Genomic DNA, 21,616 nt, shown 5'->3' on the forward strand with positions numbered 1-21,616 from the left:
TCAACTAAAAAGAATGGCCTTGCAGGCTGGATAAGGGCAGTGCTGTTGATCAGCATTATCCAAAAGGGATAACATTCTTATCCAAATAGTTACTAGCAGCTCAGTTTCTCATGTCTATCTACATTGAACAGTAAACAAACTCCACCCAAAATTAAATAAAGATCAAACCTTTTGTTCAGTATATTGGCAAAGCTCAAAGTCCTGTGTTTGAATGGCTAATACTATCCAAAAACTAAAATGGCCCAATGCAAGTATTCATACATAATATATGAGTTACATATGTTTTACAGAGTCCCTTTTGGGGCTTCATTCATTTAAGGTAATCACATAAGTATCATTTTGATTGTAACATTTTTTTATTAGTACTGTTAGTTTGAGCTTCTCCAAGTTTAATGTTCAGTGGTTTGATTTCCTTACCCACACTTTTGCCTAAATCTAAAACTCTTAATATTTCTATAATAATTATGATAAAACTAGAAAGAATTATTTTCATCAAATAGGACAAATAAAGTTACATGGATACAAGCAAGCACATAAATGTGCTTTCCCCCAAATGATCAAAAATTTACATGTCACAAATTATTTTGAACATTACCCCTTTAATAGAAGGATATAATCTGATCTAGGAAAGGCATTTTGGGATAAATGCTGCTTATTTTGGATAGCTTTTCAGTGGGATAAGAGCTTTGATATCTGCATCTGGAGACAAGAGGCTACCCTGCAGAGAATACACCCTGCTGCCACTGAAGAAACAATGTTAGAAAAAGCCAAGTTCCAGGATAGAAAGAGACTAAACACACATGAATATGCTGTTAGATCTGTATAGAATGTAGGGCCATAATGACTCCATTATGTTGGATTGTGACAAATTCTGAATCCTCCGAAAAGGATTCAGCTGAATACTGTACCATATCTGAATCTGCATATTTGAACTTTAGAGAATAAAAAAAAAAAGTTACCGGAATGCTGGATTTGGTGCAACCCAAAGCCAATGGAACAGCAACTTAAGTATGAGGCTTAACATTTTTTTTTTTTTTTTTTTAGTAATACCCTATTGTGACAGTTCTCATAATCTACAAATATAGGTTACAACTGTAAAACATCAGTGTGAATAAGCTTTAAAATACAAATGGGGTGCTTTGTCACTAATGGAAAATCATTCCTTCCGCAGATATCAAAGCCAGTAATAAAAGCACCCAAAATACCTTTATTTGCAGCAATCGGGAATCACTGGAGACTAGAAGATTTGGTGGAGAACGCAGACCAGCTGACATAAGTGAAGAGGGACCATGAGATGCCCTGATATTGTGGGGCTTTGAATATTCTTCTCTTTTGCAGCAGTACATCTGTTCTCTGAAAACTTGCTACTTATACCACTGCGTGCTGTCATGTGACTGTGACATTACACAGCTTCTTTGCAACTTGGCTGACCACATTACTTAAAGAGAGATGAAGATATATCCACATGGTGACACCACATGCACTGTACCCATTGACACTATCTTCTGAAGTTTGGCAGCACATTTTGTAAATGTACACTGATTTAAGAAATGCTTTCCAAGACACCAGGAAAATGTACCCAATTGCTTAAGCCGTTGATATGATGAGCAAACTGGCATTATTACTGAGCAAGGTTGCCGGTCAAATTTTCCAAACCAGTCAAAGTCAGTCCCAAAATCAGCACAAAACTAGCCAAACACCACTTCAAAAGTAGCCCAAAAATAGTGCAATATCCAGAGTGAAAAAAATATCTAAAGAAAAATAAAAAGAAGGCATATGTATGTCACGGCAGAAATGGACTTAGCATATTGCATTAACCCCAGATGTGATATACAGTGGAGGAAATAATTATTTGACCCCTCACTGATTTTGTAAGTTTGTCCAATGACAAAGAAATGAAAAGTCTCAGAACAGTATCATTTCAATGGTAGGTTTATTTTAACAGTGGCAGATAGCACATCAAAAGGAAAATCGAAAAAATAACTTTAAATAAAAGATAGCAACTGATTTGCATTTCATTGAGTGAAATAAGTTTTTGAACCCTCTAACAAAAAAAGACTTAATACTTAGTGGAAAAACCCTTGTTTGCAAGCACAGAGGTCAAACGTTTCTTGTAATTGATGACCAAGTTTGCGCACATTTTAGGAGGAATGTTGGTCCACTCCTCTTTGCAGATCATCTCTAAATCCCTAAGGTTTCGAGGCTGTCTCTGTGCAACTCTGAGCTTGAGCTCCCTCCATAGGTTTTCTATTGGATTAAGGTCCGGAGACTGACTAGGCCACTCCATGACCTTAATGTGCTTCTTCTTGAGCCACTCCTTTGTTGCCTTTGCTGTATGTTTTGGGTCATTGTCGTGCTGGAACACCCATCCACGACCCATTTTCAGTTTCCTGGCAGAGGGAAGGAGGTTGTCGTTCAGGATTTCACGATACATGGCTCCGTCCATTTTCCCGTTAATGCGAATAAGTTGTCCTGTGCCCTTAGCAGAAAAACACCCCCAAAGCAAAATGTTTCCACCCCCATGCTTGACGGTGGGGACGGTGTTTTGGGGGTCATAGGCAGCATTTTTCTTCCTCCAAACACAGCGAGTTGAGTTAATGCCAAAGAGCTCTATTTTGGTCTCATCAGACCACAGCACCTTCTCCCAGTCACTCACAGAATCATTCAGGTGTTCATTGGCAAACTTCAGACGGGCCTGCACATGTGCCTTCTTGAGCAGGGGGACCTTGCGAGCCCTGCAGGATTTTAATCCATTGCGGTGTAATGTGTTTCCAATGGTTTTCTTGGTGACTGTGGTCCCTGCTAATTTGAGGTCATTAACTAACTCCTCCCGTGTAGTTCTAGGATGCTTTTTCACCTTTCTCAGAATCATTGACACCCCACGAGGTGAGATCTTGCGTGGAGCCCCAGAGCGAGGTCGATTGATGGTCATTTTGTGCTCCTTCCATTTTCGAACAATCGCACCAACAGTTGTCACCTTCTCTCCCAGCTTCTTGCTAATGGTTTTGTAGCCCATTCCAGCCTTGTGCAGGTCTACAATTTTGTCTCTGACATCCTTGGACAGCTCTTTGGTCTTTCCCATGTTGGAGAGTTTGGAGTCTGCTTGATTGATTGATTCTGTGGACAGGTGTCTTTTATACAGGTGACTAGTTAAGACAGGTGTCCTTAATGAGGTTGACTAATTGAGTAGAAGTGTCTAACCACTCTGTGGGAGCCAGAACTCTTAATGGTTGGTAGGGGTTCAAAAACTTATTTCACTCAATGAAATGCAAATCAGTTGCTATCTTTTATTTAAAGTTATTTTTTCGATTTTCCTTTTGATGTGCTATCTGCCACTGTTAAAATAAACCTACCATTGAAATGATACTGTTCTGAGACTTTTCATTTCTTTGTCATTGGACAAACTTTATAATAATTATTTCCTCCACTGTACATATGGGTGTTTTAACTACAACTCGCAGAAACCCTAAGAGCTCCTGAGAATTATAGCTTAAAGATCAAATGCAGAAAGTAACTAATATCAGCCCCCCACATCACAGTACAAAGTAGTAGCACAATCTCATACCATATAGAGCAGGAAGCAGGCTGTAATACAAACAGGTTGGGACTGAGGTTATAATGGCAGCAAAGCAGAGTAGAAAAGTGAGCTTCTTTCTACAGCAGCCCCATTGCATGCTGGGTAGTGCAGTTTTACATTGACCTTGGCTGAAGGCTACTTGTTAAATACAAATTACATTACCCAACATGCATGCAGAGAGGGATGCCTAGGTAAAAAAAAAGTTGGCTAGGTTTCAGTGCAAACCAGCCAAGGCTCTAAAAAGTAGCTCAAATTCGTACATTGGCAGGTTTGTACTTCGGAAACCCAAAATGGTATCAGTTTGAAACCTGACAGTAATTAGGTTTCTGTTCTCATTGAAAGATTAGTAGCAGCTACTTGTAGCTCACTATATGTAGGGCACATTGTTTTCTCTGGGTCATGCAGCCTATTTTACTCTTAGGAAACAATGACTTTTTTATTGAACCCCTTCCAATTCTAAAAGTGGGGGAGAAAAAATAATGAGCAGCCTAATGCATTAACCAACAGCTTAGCACTGTTCAGCTGTATGGGTCCTCACAAGTACTACAGATATGTATCTATTCCACAGAGATTTTAATAAAAGATCGTACAGCTACAGCTGCGCTGCATGACCCAACTGCTCTGGTATCCCATACACACAGATGGTAGAAACCGCAAAGCACTGGGGGAAACGCATTGGTGCATTTGCTTCAGGCAGATTGATTGGGACGCAGCCTGCAAGCAGAGGCTGGGATCAGGAAAATTCATTTCTAACCTAAAAACATCTCCATAGACAACGTAATAAATAGCACAAAAGAGGCCAATATCCACAACCTCACCACCCACTTACCTCATACCCTGGGCCAGTGCTCCTGTTAGCTGAAAAATGCACTATTCCGGGGTACCTCTGTAGAGCAGCACCTTGCAATCTAAAGCTGACCATACAAGCACCGATGATATTGTACAAAACCTTATTCCATACAATATTCTGTGCGTGTACGGCGGCTCGACAAGACGTCCGCTGCAGATATCGGTCGACCAGCCAGGTTAAAAGATTTTGAAGGCGCCAAAGCAAAATCTATGTTCAGGGCTGAATCAGCAGAAGGAGGGAGAATTTCTATTGTTTCTACCTCCGTATCAGACGATTCAGCCCTGAACATCAGTGGAGTGTGGGAACGATCTTTCGTGGTCGCACGAAAGATCGAAAATTGCTACGTGTTGGCCGCCTTTAGTTACTTCCTTCTCTGGGCTGGATGCTCATGTGCAGTAGAGTAAAAAAACGAACTTTAAGCATAAAGTCAGCCTCTACATGCTACTGCCGATGCGCTTGTCACGCCTTGGTGCTCCTACAAAAGTACCCTGGCCCAGTGCTGTTTTCAGCAAAAAGAATTCCTGTATTTCAGATCTTTCCAAATAACGGGTTTCCAGATAGCAGATCCCATACCTGTATATTAATCTAGTGTATCTCTAAAGAATGCACTTATAAAAGGATATTATATTACATTTTATATATTATATATAACGTGAATATCTTTTTTCTAAAAGCAATATGAATCTCTGGGGTAAAGAAATTTGAATAGGTTTTGAATGCAGTTTTACCTGCAAAGATTCACAGTGACTCGATACAAAGGTGTTTTTGGACTTTTCGACTTGCTTCAGGTGACAAAATGTACTATGTGCATTAAATAGAAACTGCAAAACTGCAGAGCAGTGGTTTCCAGACTGGGAAGCATGGAGCACGAACTGGGAGGCCTCAACCTGGAGGTCAGTTAAGAGTGAATTTTGGGAAGAATTTCCTAAATATACCCAGCTTGAAAGTAAAAAAAAAAATTATGTCCTAAATATTTTTTTTTTTTTTTTAACTAGAGCTGAATGACTCATACATCAATGTTTTTCTTCTATATCTGTAACCTTGATATGATCTAATGTGGGCCTAACCAAATGTGTGAAAAAAAAGCTTCAGTTTGGCTTAATTAGATAACCAGCTCTGAAAATACAACATTATAATTATGCTGCCTATAGGCGACAGTTGAGACTTGCAATACTTTGCTTCCCCAGAGACAAGGCAGAGACACTAGGGATCGGTGCATTGAGCATGCCTGTGTGTCTCAGGTGGAAGAGAATAAGTAAAAGCTGACAAATCCCAGAGGTCAGGTAACCATGGTTTTGAAAATGCTCCATGGAGACCAGATACAGCCAAAGTCTCATACTACAACAAAGCTAAGAAACACAGAACTGGTGTGTATGTCTGGGGCCATCAGCTCTATATTTTATTAAATGCTTAAAAAAAAAAAAAAGTACAGGTACAGCTCAGAAACCTTGAGTAAAAGGGTCTTGGTTTACTAAGAGAGCGTAGCAATCAGCTACCAAAACAAGTTGGTCAATTTAATGGCTCTTAGATTGTAAACCTGCCTTTTAGCTCTGACACATACCAGTGACCAATCTGGCCCTGATCTGATCCTTAAGCAGAAATCCAATAATTGAATCAGTCTGGTGAGCCCAGATTCAACTGACAATTATAAATACAGTAGAACCCGGATTTCCCAGGGGATGGTGTCAAAATAAAGTAAATGAATTGTAAAACCTGGGAAAGGAAAAAGACACTACTTGCCTGTATGGGACCATAAAAAAGGGCATCAATTCCGGGAAAATGTAAAACCCAGAGAGGTAAAACTGGTGTTTAACTGTATGTGTAGATAAGATCACTGGGCCAATCCCTGCAGAACAGCATTTTTCAAATCTGTATAGATCTGTTTTTTAGGGATTATTGGTTTTAGACAATTATCATGCATGATTATTTGAGTTTTGGATCTGATTACATTAAAAAGGACCTGTCACTCTAAGAAATAATTCCAAATTGTTTTCTATTGTGTTTGTCAAGCAAAATAATAGTCCCCTACACTGTAGAAATCATTTTAATTTCATTTTTTTCAGCCTTGGAATTCACAATTACAGCAAACAGGCACCATTTTGTGGACACTGTTATTAAGGCAAGCTGTGCATCCTGCCAAAATCTTGTTTCTGTGCCAGTATGGGGGGACCTGATGCCCATGTCCATGCACTGCTTACGAAATTAGATGGTGAGGAGGGAGGGGGAATGTGAGGGGTGCAGCAGCATCTAAGAAGTTCTGAATTGAAAGTGAAAGTAACTGTCTGCCCCACCCCTATGCCTAAGGCATAGAGGCGGGGTAAGCAATATATGATTGACAGCTGGGATTTTTAAATCCTTATATAATGGGTATGGATATATTAATAAAAAATGGCTTTTGGTTTCATATTTAATTTGAAAAGGACTTTTATTATACAGCTTTTTATGCCTGGGTGACAGGTCCCCTTTAATGTGATATACATACACATATTTGCTATAGCTTTTTCTTTTTAACAGTTTAAAGGTAAATAAAAAAACCAGGTCTAAACAGAAAAGTGATTAAATTAGAATAGAATATTTTTATATTTAATTTGAAATTTCACATGGCCATATTCTTCATTTCCCAGGGTGCCACAGCCTTGTGACCTGTGTTCTGATAAACTTCAGTCACACTTTACTGCTGAGTTGCAAGTTACAATGATATCACCCCATTCCCAGTAGCTGCTCATCAGAACAATGGGAAGGTAGCAAGATAGCAGCTCCCAGTAGATATCAGAATAGCACTCAATAATAAGAAATCCAAGTCCAGCTCGGGACTCCTCCAGTTACATGGAAGTAGGAGAAACAATAGTTTATCTGAAAGCAGTTGTAATGTGTACCACTGGCTCTCTCTGTAAGCTCAGACTGAGATGGCTGCCTACTCACCAATATTAATTAACTAAAAAAAAATACATTTGTTGGTTCAAGAATAAAATTTTAAATGGTTGAGTGATTATTTGCTGTGTAAAAAGTGTAATTTAGAAATAAAAAGTATACCATATAAATCCTGACAGTATCCCTTTAAGTCATCTGACTGCTACAATCCCAGAAATATATATACTGTATGCAAGCTTCTGGGGCATGGTTTCCTTTTAGTGTGTAGTACATTAGTAGATTTCAGAATATGGGTAAATTCCTTTAGTTATGATCACAGGGAAACGTTTAGCTGACATTGATGTACAGTTAATATAAAAATAGCTCGATGGCAGACAATAGGTTGCTGGGGCCTAAAGCTGTCCCGCTTTCTTTTTATTTGGCTCCCTGGTTCATCGGACTCTCACATGCTCAGCAGTCAGGAAGTTGCTCTTTCAAGTCCTCTAAAAGCTTTTATAGCAACATTTTTCAACTTTACCCTTCATTATAACAAGATCTAAGAGGCAAAATCCTCTTCCGGTCTGGAATAGTTATATTTGTTATCATTTGACCAATTATACGGAATACAGGGGCCTTTCTGTAATTTGGATCTCCATACCTTAAGTCTACAAAAATAAGCATTGAATAAACTCAGTAGGATTGTTTTTCCTCCAATAAGGATCAATTATATTTAAGTTAGGATCAAGTACAAGGCACTGTTTTATTATAATAGAGAGAAAGGAAATATATATGTTATTTGCAACTTTCTGGATAACGGATTCCATACCTGTATAAGAATAAGGAACTTATAGGTATGTGATTTATTTTTTTCATTTGTTTTGAATATGCACTAAACATTAGGGCTTCTCAGCGTCAGCACCTGATCAATATACTAGTTTACGGTTTAAAGTTAATAACTAAACAGTAAAATATATCGTGGAAAGAGTCACCTCTGCTCAGCAAAATCATAAAGTAAAATGAACTACAGGTATAGGACCCGTTATCCAGAATGCTCGGGACCAAGGGTATTCCAGATAAGGGGTCTTTCCGTAATATGGATCTCCATACTTTAAGTCTACTAAAAAATCAATAAAACATTATTTAAACCCAATAGGATTGTTCTGCATCCAATAAGGATTAATGATATCTTAGTTGGGATCAATTACAAGGTACTGTTTTATTATTACAGAGAAAAAGGAAATCAGTTTTAAAGTTCTAAATTATTTGATTAAAATGGAGTCTATGGAAGACGGGCTTTCCGTAATTTGGAGCTTTCTGGATAACAGTTTCCTGGATAAGGGATCCCATACCTGTACCTCCACAATGTTGCTAAGATGAGTTTAAGAAATACAAAAGAAATTTTATTCCTCATCCTCTTTCTGACTGTAGCAATAGGAAATGAATGCAAAAGTCCCAGATGGCAGTTCCAAGTGCTGAACAGAGCCAGGAACATTAGGCACATCTAATTAATTACAGGTCAGAGCATAAGGAGGCACCAAATCTATCATTTATAGTTTAGGCTGAATACTTAAGTCTCCAAAAAATTGGCCCAATACTGCATAAAACTCACATCCCTAAATTTCATATAAAAAATTAAGAAAAAAAACAACCAATCCAGTCATCTCTGAACAAAAAAATTGATGCATTTGGTTGTTCAGAGCCTTAAGGTGGCTTTATGAGTTTAGATTCTGGGTAGCTTTAAACAGAAACCTATTTGTTTTATTCTGTTTTCATAAAGTTAGTACAGTACATAACACAAGCAACAGCTTACAGTGTATTCCTCTTTTACCAGAGCAGTCTGGTTCTCTGGCAGTCTGCCATTATAGGACTTGCCCATTGATAAGGCATCAGCCAGTAATAGGCAATCTACCTTATACAAAATACAGATATTGAACTCCCACTTGGTTTTCCTCAGGACTTGTCAAATCTCATTGTATGAGCAACTCTCCATAGACCTCCTACTTCCTGGGCAGAGAGCTGACCCCCACCCACTCTCCTTTTGTCAGGTGGTGACTCTTCTGCACCTGTACTGGCTCCCCCATCCTGACTGAACACAGCTTCTGTAATTCTCCTTAGATGCCGTGTCTAATAGAGCATTCTGGGAGAGACATTCCTTACACTCCAGCTACTGTTCCACAGTACATACAGCCTTAAGGTCCCCATACACCTTCTGATCCGCTCACTTGGCGATGTCACCAAGCTAGCGGATCCTCTCCCGCTATCCCCCACCTACGGGTGGGCGATATCAGGAGAATCCAGGCTAATTCTATCTATCCCTGGGGCCAAATGATTGAACTATAACGATGGGTATAGGCAAAGTCAGTTCGGGGACCGCATCAATGACTAGATTTTCTAACCTGCCCAATCGATATCTGGCCGATTTCAGGCCAGATATCGGTCAGGCAGGCCCGTCGGTAGTGCCCATACTGGATACCAGTGTCTTTTTTGCTGCAAGAAGCAAGTGGGTGGTGGACCCTTGGTGCCCTAGTCTGTCACAGTATAGAAGTGAAAGCTGTAAGCATGGGGTAGATGTGGTTTTTGGGAGAAAACATTACCGGATCTAATGAACTCCTGTGCAGCCCACCTGATCTACCATAAGATCCCCTAGGGTCGCCTACTAATGTAAACAGCCAAATTGGCCAACACTGAACAAGAAGATCTTCGTATCTGTATTCACTTTAATAGGTTGTTCTTCCCCTTTGAGAATACCAGGTTAATATGAAATTACACAGATGCACTAAGACTCTGCAAGGCCAGATGAATTACCCTATTAATTAATTTGCAGGAGGGTGCAATGCAATGTTTCATCGGTCTACAAAAAATTGCATTCCACCATTCTGTGTCCTAATAAATTCGATAATTCCATTACACAATCAAAATTATATACATGTATTTTTTGTTTTATAAATATTCTGGGTGCAAGACAGAAGACAAGAATGTTTAATCTCCAGGCATGAGAGGCCCCCAGTGAGCTCAGATAGATTATGCTGATAAGCTATTCTTTACAGGAGCACTGTACCTATACTTCTAACAGGACACCTCTAAATTCTCTTTATTTCACAAAGCACAATCTTAGCTTGGATCACACAGCTAAAATTCTAACTACTTAAAATGAGCTCTAAGGATATAGTATTCCCTGCCCAATTTATCTACCCAGTAACATATTATAAATGTTTTTGTCTTGAGGAACCCGCAGGTTTAATTTGATATTATCTTAAACCTGATTCTTATGATCTTTATGCATTATTAAATCCCCTGCCCAAACTAATAACCCCAACATATTCACTGGAAAATACACCAGCCAAATACCTACTGCTTTGAGTATCTAATGTAGCCATTACTTATCTTGATGAATCAAGCAACCTTGCTTATCTCTGTCGAAGGGTTTAAAGGGTTAAAGAATTTTAAGCCTCTCCACACTACAGAGACATGACCGCTTGATCCCAGAATTCTCATGTTGCCGAAACCAGCAGAAGCCAACAGCTAAGCACTCACACATCTATCAGCACCACCCGATAAGAAGGAAACCAATATTCTGCCAGATGACGGGTGCAAGACAGAGGGGTGAGGGAGATTATATCATATTTCCCAAGTCCCTAAACTGAAGTGCAGGTGCTGAAATCCATACAGCTTCATGTGTTTTTCAGACTAAAAAGTGGCAAACAGACATATTAACATATTTTTTTGACATCCTGAATTTTATCTTGCACATTAGGGAGTTGATTTACCAAGAGCAACCAGTCAGATCTCAAGACTGATCAAAAAGGATTTTTGACTGGTTGCTACTGGCAACTGCACAGGTGCGGTTTAGCACATTTTATTTCAGCCCCAGAATGTTTATGTATTATAAGACAATAAAAAGAATGATTTCATTTTTTTCAGTTAATTCATTTAGGGTGAATTGTCCTGACACCCTTTGATAAATAAGCCCAAAAGTGTTATGTCAAACCTAAAAAGCTAGTTTGCAAATTGTAATTATCACTGCAGTAGCATTCATATAGTTGCTATAGAGGAGCTTTTGCTTAGCAAGTCAACTACCTCATTGTATTAGTGGCATCTGTGTGGAATGTCACTCTGTTCTGGTGACTTCTTGGCTGCAGCTTCCATAATGTTCTCCTCCCTATGCCAAGGTCTCTTGCTACCCCTCATCTCAGTATCTATATACCCTCCTCCCATACAGAATATTGCTTGCAATTGTTTATTAAAATGTGATTAACAAAGGTTGTCTTGTGTTAATTGCCATCCAACCAAGGCATATTCTCATGGCATTTTACATTTGCTTTCCATTCCTGCTGAAGGAAAATACATATGCTTTTATGAGTCACTGTGTGCACCTGTAGTCTCTATTGTTCTTTTATCTAGACTGCTTGTCTTTATAACTTGGCTCACTTATACAGGAGACTTTGCTAAGAACAAGTTGAGAGCTTGATTCTATTGATTTGACCCCAGTAATAAGTAATGGCTTACAGGGCTCTAAATTAACTTTTCCACCAAACAGCCTTTGAGACCAGAGCCTATGGCAGAGACATAGAAATGGCATTGCTGGTACAGGGAAAATAGTGTTTAAAACTAAATGAAGTTAAAGCACAAGGATAATTGTAATACACATACCAATTCCCAGTAACAGTTGGATCATAACATTTATCCATAAGTGATCATGCTGCACATAACAGGTTGCAGAAAGACACATGGACACTAGTCAATTAGTTGTCTGTGATCTCCTTTTCCGTGGTTGCCTGTTTATATGTGATCTCCTCTTCCATGAGATAGATCTATCCTTGAGGAAACTTTGGGCTACTTTGCAAAGCCAAAGCAACATTTTTTTTTCCCACCGGCAATTTACATTATTGCCAGTGGGGAAACATATGTAGGAGATTGGAGAATATCTATTGCTGTCAACTACCTACTGCTTTGGCTCTCTTGGGTTATCTGAAACAAGGATCTATGTTGTGATGGGGTTACATCTGAAACAGCCACACTGCAGGCATCTTAAAAGAGATGGAAAGGTAAAACCTAAGTAAGCTTTATCAGAAAGGTCTATGTAAATACAGTCATAAGCACTCACAGTAATGCTGCACTGAGTCCTCTGACAAAAGAAACACAGGATTTCTTGTCTCCTTTTTTGTAAACATGTTCTTAGGGTATCGGACTTCCTCTCTCAGAAAATCCTTCATTCTCGAGGCCAGAGTCTGTGCGGTTCTCTCCTCCCATAAGAATTCATAAAACTCACTCCCCCCACCCTTAGGAATGTGTAATCTGAGCTATAAAGGCTAAGCTGCAAGCAGGAAGCTATGAAGACCAAGCTAAAATGGCAGCTGCAATCTTAAACAAACAGAGAAAACTTCTAGGTCTCTACTCCGGTACAGTAAAGCTTTCTGCAGAATAAATATAGTGTTCTAGATGGCACTAATGGTGCGAATCTATTGTCAGTAAAATACCAAAATTACTTTCCTACTCCTTTAATGACCTTGACCGGTAGACCATCAAAAAATGTGTGCTTTCATTAAGGACAATGATATGTTAGGCATTTGGTATATTTCCACCACTGGTCCATGAGCAATATGTTGCTCACTACCACCTTTGATGTTGCTCCCAGTGGTCTCAAAGTAGGTGCCTATTTTTAAATTTCTGGCTTGGAAGCAAGTTTTTGAAGCAGAAGCATAGTTTTACTCCAAGCAGAGCCTTCTGCAGGCCAGCAGTCCACATGGTACAAATAGACAATCACAGGCCTTATTTAGCATCCTAAAGGTAATGTTTTTATGCCTGTATGACTCACTAACACTCTTTACACCTGCGAGTGGCTCATGAGTAAAAAAAGGTAGGGGATCCCTGCTCTAAGGAAACAAATTTCAAAAAATGTCTCAGATTACTTGCCCCAATAAAGTAATAATCTTTTCAATGCACATGCAAGCAGCTGTCATCCAGAAATCCAGACATTTTCTATTCTACTTACTGGAACATGAAGATTTTTGAGACTCTATATTGTTTAGGCACCTCACCTTGAGAAAAGCAAACTTATCCAATATCCCATACAGAAACATCATAAGAAATATACCTTTAACTTTGGTATAGACTGGGAGTCAAAATAGGCACCTAGAAGCCCAAAAAGACCCACCAGCCCCCTACAGTGACTTTCTATGACTTCTTACAGCCAGTCCCTCTGGCATTTGCCAGAGCCAAATGCACAAATTTCCTTTCCAAGTCGGTTAACTAGCTAGGAAGCATATAAGCATAAAGGTTAGTAGCTGTTGCATTAAGCCTGTGAAAAAAAAGTTTGACTGAATTTGTTACCAGGCACGCCTCTATGTGGTGTTCAGAAGTATCCCAGCTGGTTTGGATGCTCATATGTTTGACTCAGTAATGAACATAATACAGTTTTTTAATCAGGTACTAGGTATCCTCAGCCACTAGAGAGTGCAAGAGAGTATAGCTGTTCCATATGGGGAAAACAAAAGGGCACTTTTTGAGACTTTCACCTTGTGGTTACATAGAAGTTTCCTGTTAGGTCAGCAAGCCATACAACTGTTTAAGTGGGGTGTCATGGGTGAACCAGTAGAAAAGTCCTGCTTGCAACCTGTACCTTGTCTAGCAATGCACAGTGCTGGCAATGCAGGCTAAGCCATCCTTTCTGCAGCAAGAGGTAAATGTTGGAACCCTTTCCAACCAGAACATTGGTGGATGTAGTTTGCTTATAATACCCGACTAACCATTAGGCGGGGGTGCAATGAGGTTGTGACCACAAAATACATAGAAACAACAACAAGAGATCCTCTGCAATCACCCATTATCTATATATATATAGGACATTAAGACATTCGGTGCATTAAGCTACTAAGAAATGCCCTTCCCTTTAAGCAAAACAGGGATTGTTTGTCCATATATTGCAATATACTTCAAGCTGGCCAACTGCATCAAAGTCATCCCTTCTGGCCAGTTCCTACACTGACTTATGCGATTCATTAAGAATTCTACTGCTTCAATATACATTTAGCCAAGGGACTAAGTTTTACCTGCAACTTTCTTGCTTTCAAGGTTAAAACCCCCATATGGTTGCCCTTTTATAGTTTTTTTTTTTGTTTGTTTGTTTTTAACCATGCACTTGTATGAAATTCATGCATGGGACCATTTGCATTCCTTTACATAAAGAAAGAAAACACACAATGAATGTGGTTACTTGTATCCTTTGGCCCTGGCAGTGAAACTAATCCTTAGAGGGTAAATTAAATGGTAGTTTCCGGCGCTTATGAACCAGGATTGTTTTGTGTAAATCTCCCCACTTCTCCTGGATTTGCCCTAAGCAGCTTTGTCCCCTAACGAGATCTACGTTAGCCAAACAGCGCTTATCTGGGCTGATCTGTTAGGGATTAAGGGAAGAAATATGAGCCGGGTAATCCAGGAAAGCCAAAGAAAAAAAAAAACCTGACACACATGCTGCCACTGAGGGAAGTCCTATAAATGTGGGGGGGGGTGTCATATGAATAAAAGCATAATATTTTTTAACTATCGAATATATAAATGGATATTTAAAAAAATAAACACTGTCTCACAGCTCAGCACTACCACATAAAAGAAATGTTTGTGCACATTCATATTGTGGGCAGACCTACAGCCAATTTTGACCCATAGACTACCACCCGCAGGGGGTGTCACTGCATTGGGATCTACATAGCTAGGTTTTCTGGATAATAAGGAACTTATCATATATTAAAGGCCCAGGCACACAGGGACAAAAACACCACTCTCTGCCTACGAAATGTAAACCAATTTCATGGTGTTTAGCCGCTGGTAACCAACCCAATGCAGGACTATTTTCTGAGATACACAGACCCCACTGCATATGGCTGTACAGATTCCAAAATACCATATAATATTTGTTGGGAGCATGACTGGGAGCATTGACTTTTGGCAGGTAAAAAGGACAGGTGTGAAGCTGAGCCTAGAAGCAGTAGTAGGCTCGATTGGTTCCTATCCTACAGTGCACTGTGCTGCATGCTACAGGGAAAGGAGGCAGCATGAAATGGAGCAGATGGGCAAGTAAGGTTTTTGGGGAAGTTTTTAATAAATCAGCTTTTAAAGTGCATTCCTTTATTTTTGTATAATGCAGTGGAACATTCTTGTTTTGTTTTGTTTTTTTTTTTACACAATATGTCTGTCCTCTTTTTGGTAATGTCCCACAGGGTGATTAGTCGGCGGCAATAAATCTCTACTACAGGTATAGGACCTGTTATGCAGAATGCTCAGGACCAAGGGTATTCCGGATAAGGGGTCTTTCTGTAATTTGGATCTCCATACCTTAAGTCTGCTAAAAAAACAATAAAACATTAACCCCAATAGGATTGTTTTGCATCCAATAAGGATTAATTATATCTTAGTTGGGATCAATTACAAGGTACTGTTTTATTATTACAGAGAAAAGGGAAATCAGTTTTAAAATTCTGAATTAAAATGAAGTTTATGGGAGACAGGTTTTCCGTAATTCGGAGCTTTCTGGATAATGGGTTTCCGGATAAGGGGTCTGATACCTGTACCACGGGCAACTAATCTCTCTGAAAAGCCTTTCCACCGGCAATAAAGGGAACCGCTAAGATAAGGCCTACACATCACTTGGGGTTTCCAAAGTCATGTGAAAACCAATCCAAAGCATAGGCCCAATTCTCTGTATTGCCAGTGGAAAGGCTTTTCAGGGAGATTAGTAGCCCATGTAGAAGAAATTTATCGCAAGCAACTAATCTCCCCGTGGCACATTGCACTTAACTAGAGGCGATATCTATTCTTGATGGGGCAGTATAACCCCCTTTCAACATGATTTCTAATTATCTACATCACAAGGACCAAACAATGAGTTGTTTTAATTTTTTGTTTGCTCTGTTAAGCTTATAAAATAGACAATTGGCAAAAAGTATGCCCTACTCATTTAACTCATATTAAAAAAGGGGATATATTGCCCCTTAGGGTGAAGACACATGGAGCTAATAGTAGCAGCTACTTGTGTAATGGCTACAAAAATGTGTTTTAACAGAGGCAATTCTCAGTATTGTCTATGGCAGGGTATTTTCTGGTGTTTAGTAGCTGTGACAAGTAGCTCCTAATAAGTAGCTCTGCGTGTCTTCACCTATAAGGGCTCTGGCACACGGGGGAGATTAGTCACCCGCGATAAAACTCCCTGTTCGCGGGCGACTAATCTCCCCGAGTTGCCTACCCCTGCCATCCCACCGGCGAACATGTAAGTCGCCGGCGGGATGGCAGACGCGGCGGGGCAATTTCGGGCAAATCGCCGAAAAAGACTCGCGAGTCTTTTTCGGCGATTTGCGCGAAATCGCGCCGCCGCGTCTGCCATCCCGCCGGCGACTTACATGTTCGCCGGTGGGATGGCAGGGGTAGGCAACTCGGGGAGATTAGTCGCCCGCGAACAGGGAGTTAATCGCGGGCGACTAATCTCCCCCGTGTGCCAGAGCCCTAAGGGCTCTGGCACACGGGGAGATTAGTCGCCCGCGACAAATCTCCCTGTTCGCGGGCGAGTAATCTCCCCGAGTTGCCATCCGTTGCCATCCCACCGGCGAAAATGTAAGTCGCCGGTGGGATGGCACACGCGGCGGCGAGATTTCGGCAAATCGCCGAAAATGCCTCGCGAGACAACTTCGGCGATTTGCCGAAATCGCCTGCGCAGCGTGTGCCATCCCACCAGCGACTTACATTTTCGCCGGTGGGATGGCAACTCGGGGAGATTTGTCGTGGGCTGTGTGCCAGAGCCCTAAAGAAGATTCTTGGGGTGGGTAATTAGAAAAAACAGGACCATTGACAGAGAAAAAAAAAAAGCATGTGCAAAGTGACAGATAGGCTGTGATAAACATGCAGGCTGGGAAATGGTTGGAAAGAAAGGGAAACAAAGATTGCTGAGAGAAAGTCTCAGTGATGGAGAATACCAAAGCAGGCAGTGAGTAGCAAGCATTAGCCAGCCAAGAACTGCACCTCTATAACAATATGGGGGTACAGGGTGCATACCAGAGATCCTTTAAAGTTAGGAAGTTTGGAAATGTAAGACTGAAGAACAGGCTTTTTAAAATGTTATCTATCACCTGACTGAATGTGCAAGAACATAAATACAATGAACATATGGAAACACATAATTTATTTATAAAGCATAGAGAGATGTGATGCAAAATGGTTTTAAAATTACCTACTGCACATTTCATGCATACACTTCCACAATAAGTGCACCAGATTTTAATGGACTGGCTTGCTTGCTCCTTACACTCTGATCACCTTATTTGGTGTTGACTGTCTCTTGATGCCCCTGGTCCTCTCTCTCAGTGCTCCAGGCCTCATGTGCTCCATTACTCACTACACCATTGTGCGCTCTCTGTGCAAGGCTACACTCAAAGCATGCACACACACAATATCCATTATCCAATATCCATATCATGAATGCCTTGTTATCCTTAGATAATACCTATACACTCCACAGATATGAAAATTGTATTTAAAAAGCTCTGCTCGGGATCTTGCATACCTGACAGACAGCTGCCAATGCTTGCTGTAGGAGGATACACCGAGATTGTATTAATACCATGCAACTCTGTGGAAAATAAGGCACCTAAGAATCTGTTTACAAGGCATGTGTTTTTATTGCAATTAAGACAAGCCCTTTCTAGGTGTTTCATTTACTAAATAAAATGGATCTTTTATCTGAAACACAACAGTATCTGAAACACAAATTCTGAAACATCCCAACCCTTTCAAGCCCAGCTGATCGACCCACACAATACAGTGAATAATATCTAATGGGTTCAGACACAGACACTGCATAAATAAGGGATGGGATCCTTTTAAAGGGGTAATAGGGAAACTTTAGCAAGTTCTTATGTAGCAGCATATTTTGTGTTGATGAATCATCATATTATGGGTATTAGGGGCATTTAGTCTATAGAGCCACAGAGGGTTCCTTATTAAAAAGCTGTTTCTAGAATAATGTATGCACATCACTGTATAAATATCAGAAAAACTAAGAAATATCATATATTCAACTTCCATTCTACGTGGGGTATTGCCTTATGGGGGTTAGAGGAGAGCTGACAATCTTTGTTTCAGCACTGCATGGCAGTAAGGCAAAGGACAGACACCTGACAGACAGATCAGAAGTTGCCAGATACAGTTACAGTTGGAAAAAAACATGTATTTATTTCTGAAAGCCCAAATTCTGAAAAGTAATATTTTTGGTACCAGGAATGGTACTAACCTACTATTACAGTATGGCCTCAGAATCCTCAGAGTGGATCATTATCATTCTAATGACACAGGGTTAAATGACATGCCTTCATCCACTAATTTCACACAAGTTTAACTTATCCACTACAGCTTGTTTAGTTTAAACCCATTTATAGTGAATTGTGTAAGGTTTAAAAATCAAAATGAGTATGTTGGCAATGGAGATAAAAGAGAAAAGTCTGTTTAGAGAGAACCTACTCACCATAGTGTTGTCAGGCTCCTGTTGCTCTGGCTCCACGCGCTGCCTCTTCACTCCAGCGCCAGATGCACCACTGCTTCCCAGATGCAACTGCTGATCTGATTCTCTTTTGGTGCCATGGGTATTAAAGCCCAGAAGGTGAGCATCTGACATTACAGCATCTGCCATAGCAAGCTCACACCAGCCAGATCTAATGAAACTTTAGAAAGCTAGGCTAAATAGGCACTGCCAACTCACACCTCTAGGAACCAAGGTGCTTTATTAAAAAATTCTAACAGCTTAAATTGCTGCTGATGGTTAAAATGAAGTCTGGGGTGCTGAAAAAAAACTTACTCAAAACAAGTTACTTCATGATGAAAAGATGCAAACGGACTGGCCTGGGACTAAATGCCAAGACAGGGCAATATATATATACATAAGCCAAACACAATATTCTACTGCCAATGGCAAAAGTGAAAATCTTGATCCTGTTAATACTCGCCCGGCGAGATAAAGCTAGGCACAAACTTGAGCCGGAAAAATCATGAACAGTATAACGGAAGCAATATGTTGGGAAGAGAAAGCAATAGACTTAAGGTTGGAATTGCAAAAGCGAGCTGTCCTTTTGTGCAAGATGTGATGTTGCTCCGGCTGCTTGCAACTGGACGAGTGTGCATGGAATGGGAGCTTGCTCTGTCACACTGCTAACAGGAAAGGGCAAAAACACAGCGAAAGATGGAAGAAAATAGGAAGAGGAGGGAAAATAATCCCCAATCTCACAGCTGCAAACACACACACAGCGTCCGACACAACACGGCCCGAACCCAACTAAAAGCTTCGGCAATCTCCGGAACCGGAGGGCAGGGTTTACGAAGAACTTGCTCTAACGAGAGCGTTCGGTGATTTCCGTCAAGATTCGACAAGCGAGACTTGTATATTGGCGACACACCAACACGTGACTGAGTGCTTGGCGGCCATGTTGGAAATTGGTAAAAATATGCCCAACAATTACAGCTCAGAGATCTTTTGCTGTAATGAGACTGTATTAGAGATGGGTTATACATAAGAAGATCTTAAAGAGCTGCTTTCTTATGACAAAAAATGCATTCCAAATGGCAGGAAATAGAGATAATGGTCTCTTGCCATAGACTACATTTCTATATCATTTATTAATGTATTCAATTATTCATGTGCTCTTTATGATCTGATTCACTTAGGTTACATTTTCCCTTCTAATTAGAGGGGTTTCTATTGTACATAATTCTGTTCTGACATTATAGAGACATAATAGCATGATCTACAAACATCTGCTGCAATAATCAGAGAAACAACACAACCTATAACTGTGTCTTTATACAAGTTTTGGGGTATATATCCTGAAAGGGATTCTGTAATGATTTTTATTGTGTAGTTTTTATTATTGTTCAAATTTATTCTACCATTTAAAATTGTATTCTTGAACTAATAAATGTATTTTTTTAGCTGTAATATTGCCATCTCATTGTGCCTGGTCCATGTGCTTTCAGTATAAGCTGCTGTATAAGTACTTCACAATGCAACTGCTTTCAAATAAGCTATTGTTTCTCTTACTTAGTGTAACTGGAGGAGTCATAGTCAGACTTGTCTGTTTTACAATTCAGTGTTATTCTCATATCTACCACAAGGGGCATAGGAGCAATCCCTCACACCCTTAAACACTCTCAAGCACTCTTAAACCTAATCTTCATAGCCACTCGCCTAGCTATAGCGCCAAATTGGAAGTCAACGCTTTCACCATCTATAAAAAAAATAAAGAGGCAGGTAATTCACAATAAAGCTTTTGAATCTTGTATAGGTACTTTGCAGAATAAGACACCCTATTTCTTAGAAATATGGTCTGTTTGGGAACTGCAATCTCAAGAATGAGGACTTGCTTGAGCTAGCATTAACCCCTGAATTTTTTGACATATGAGACATTGTTACACATTTAACTTCCTCTAGATGTTACTACCACTTCTATGTTATTTTATTTCATGTTTTCTTATCTTTAGTCATTTAATACATACCATGTACCTATAATCATACTGCTACATATGACTATATGCATATATTCTTAAATTTAATAACAATTTAAGTTACAAAAAAAAATGAAATTTGCAATTAAATGTAAAAAAAACTCTTTTTGAATTCAATGCAGGGTTCTGCTGGAGGAGTGCTTTTAACTGATACATGTTGTAAAAAAAACATGTTCTCCTGTGATGGAATCCCTTTAAGGTAAAAGCTTTTATCATTTACATTATATCAACTCTTTTTACTCTGTACACCTTTAAGTTAACGTTTAGTATGTTATGGAATGGCGGTAGTAGAGTACTAGAAGAAGTAAGCTGAAGAAATAGAGCGATAGTATAGATGGGTAGGGGGATCGAGATCTAGTACTTGTATGATCTTTGCAATGAGAACCACATAACAAGTGCATTTTAGAAGACAGGAGGACTGTTAGTTTCAGGGTTAAGAACCCATAGCAGATCCTGGTGTGCAGGGTTTATTTGTGGGTTTTGTAATTAGCCCATAGTAACCAGACATTGATAAAGGTACCCATATATCCCCTAGAGATAGAGGTGGCTTTATAGTATGGCAAGGTCGTATTTACTAGTGCCTTCCATTCTTCCATTGTAAGTATGGTGGGCCTGTCCCATTTAAGGATAATTAGTTTTTTGGCATAGCACATTAGTAGTTGAAGTAAAGTCCTGCTTTCCACAGTCATAATGTCCACAGTCACAATGTCAACACTTTACAAATAAATGTGTCAATAATTATTAAGTTAATGTCCAAACAACATGGAATCATGTACCTGGATGTCCACAGCCTCAGGTGCAGC

General features: G+C 39.8%; 1 protein-coding gene across 10 annotated transcripts in view; it reads right to left on the bottom strand.

The window, feature by feature from the left end:
• rbfox2 (RNA binding fox-1 homolog 2) overlaps positions 1-19,648 on the bottom strand; it is a 174,262-nt gene extending 154,614 nt beyond the window's left edge. For 3 of the 10 annotated variants that reach the window (XM_012960939.3, XM_012960941.3, XM_012960937.3), the window contains exon 1: positions 18,784-19,645. In XM_012960939.3, the coding sequence (XP_012816393.1) occupies positions 18,784-18,948 (165 nt within the window). In that variant the 5' untranslated portion in view covers positions 18,949-19,645. Of the gene's footprint in view, positions 1-18,783 lie in introns of all 10 variants that reach the window. The other 7 variants (XM_031900032.1, XM_012960942.3, XM_012960944.3 and 4 more) reach the window with 4 other exon arrangements.
• Between the last annotated feature and the right edge of the window lie 1,968 nt (positions 19,649-21,616).

This window comes from Xenopus tropicalis, chromosome 4 (assembly GCF_000004195.4).
Source record: "Xenopus tropicalis strain Nigerian chromosome 4, UCB_Xtro_10.0, whole genome shotgun sequence".
NCBI lineage: Eukaryota > Metazoa > Chordata > Amphibia > Anura > Pipidae > Xenopus > Xenopus tropicalis.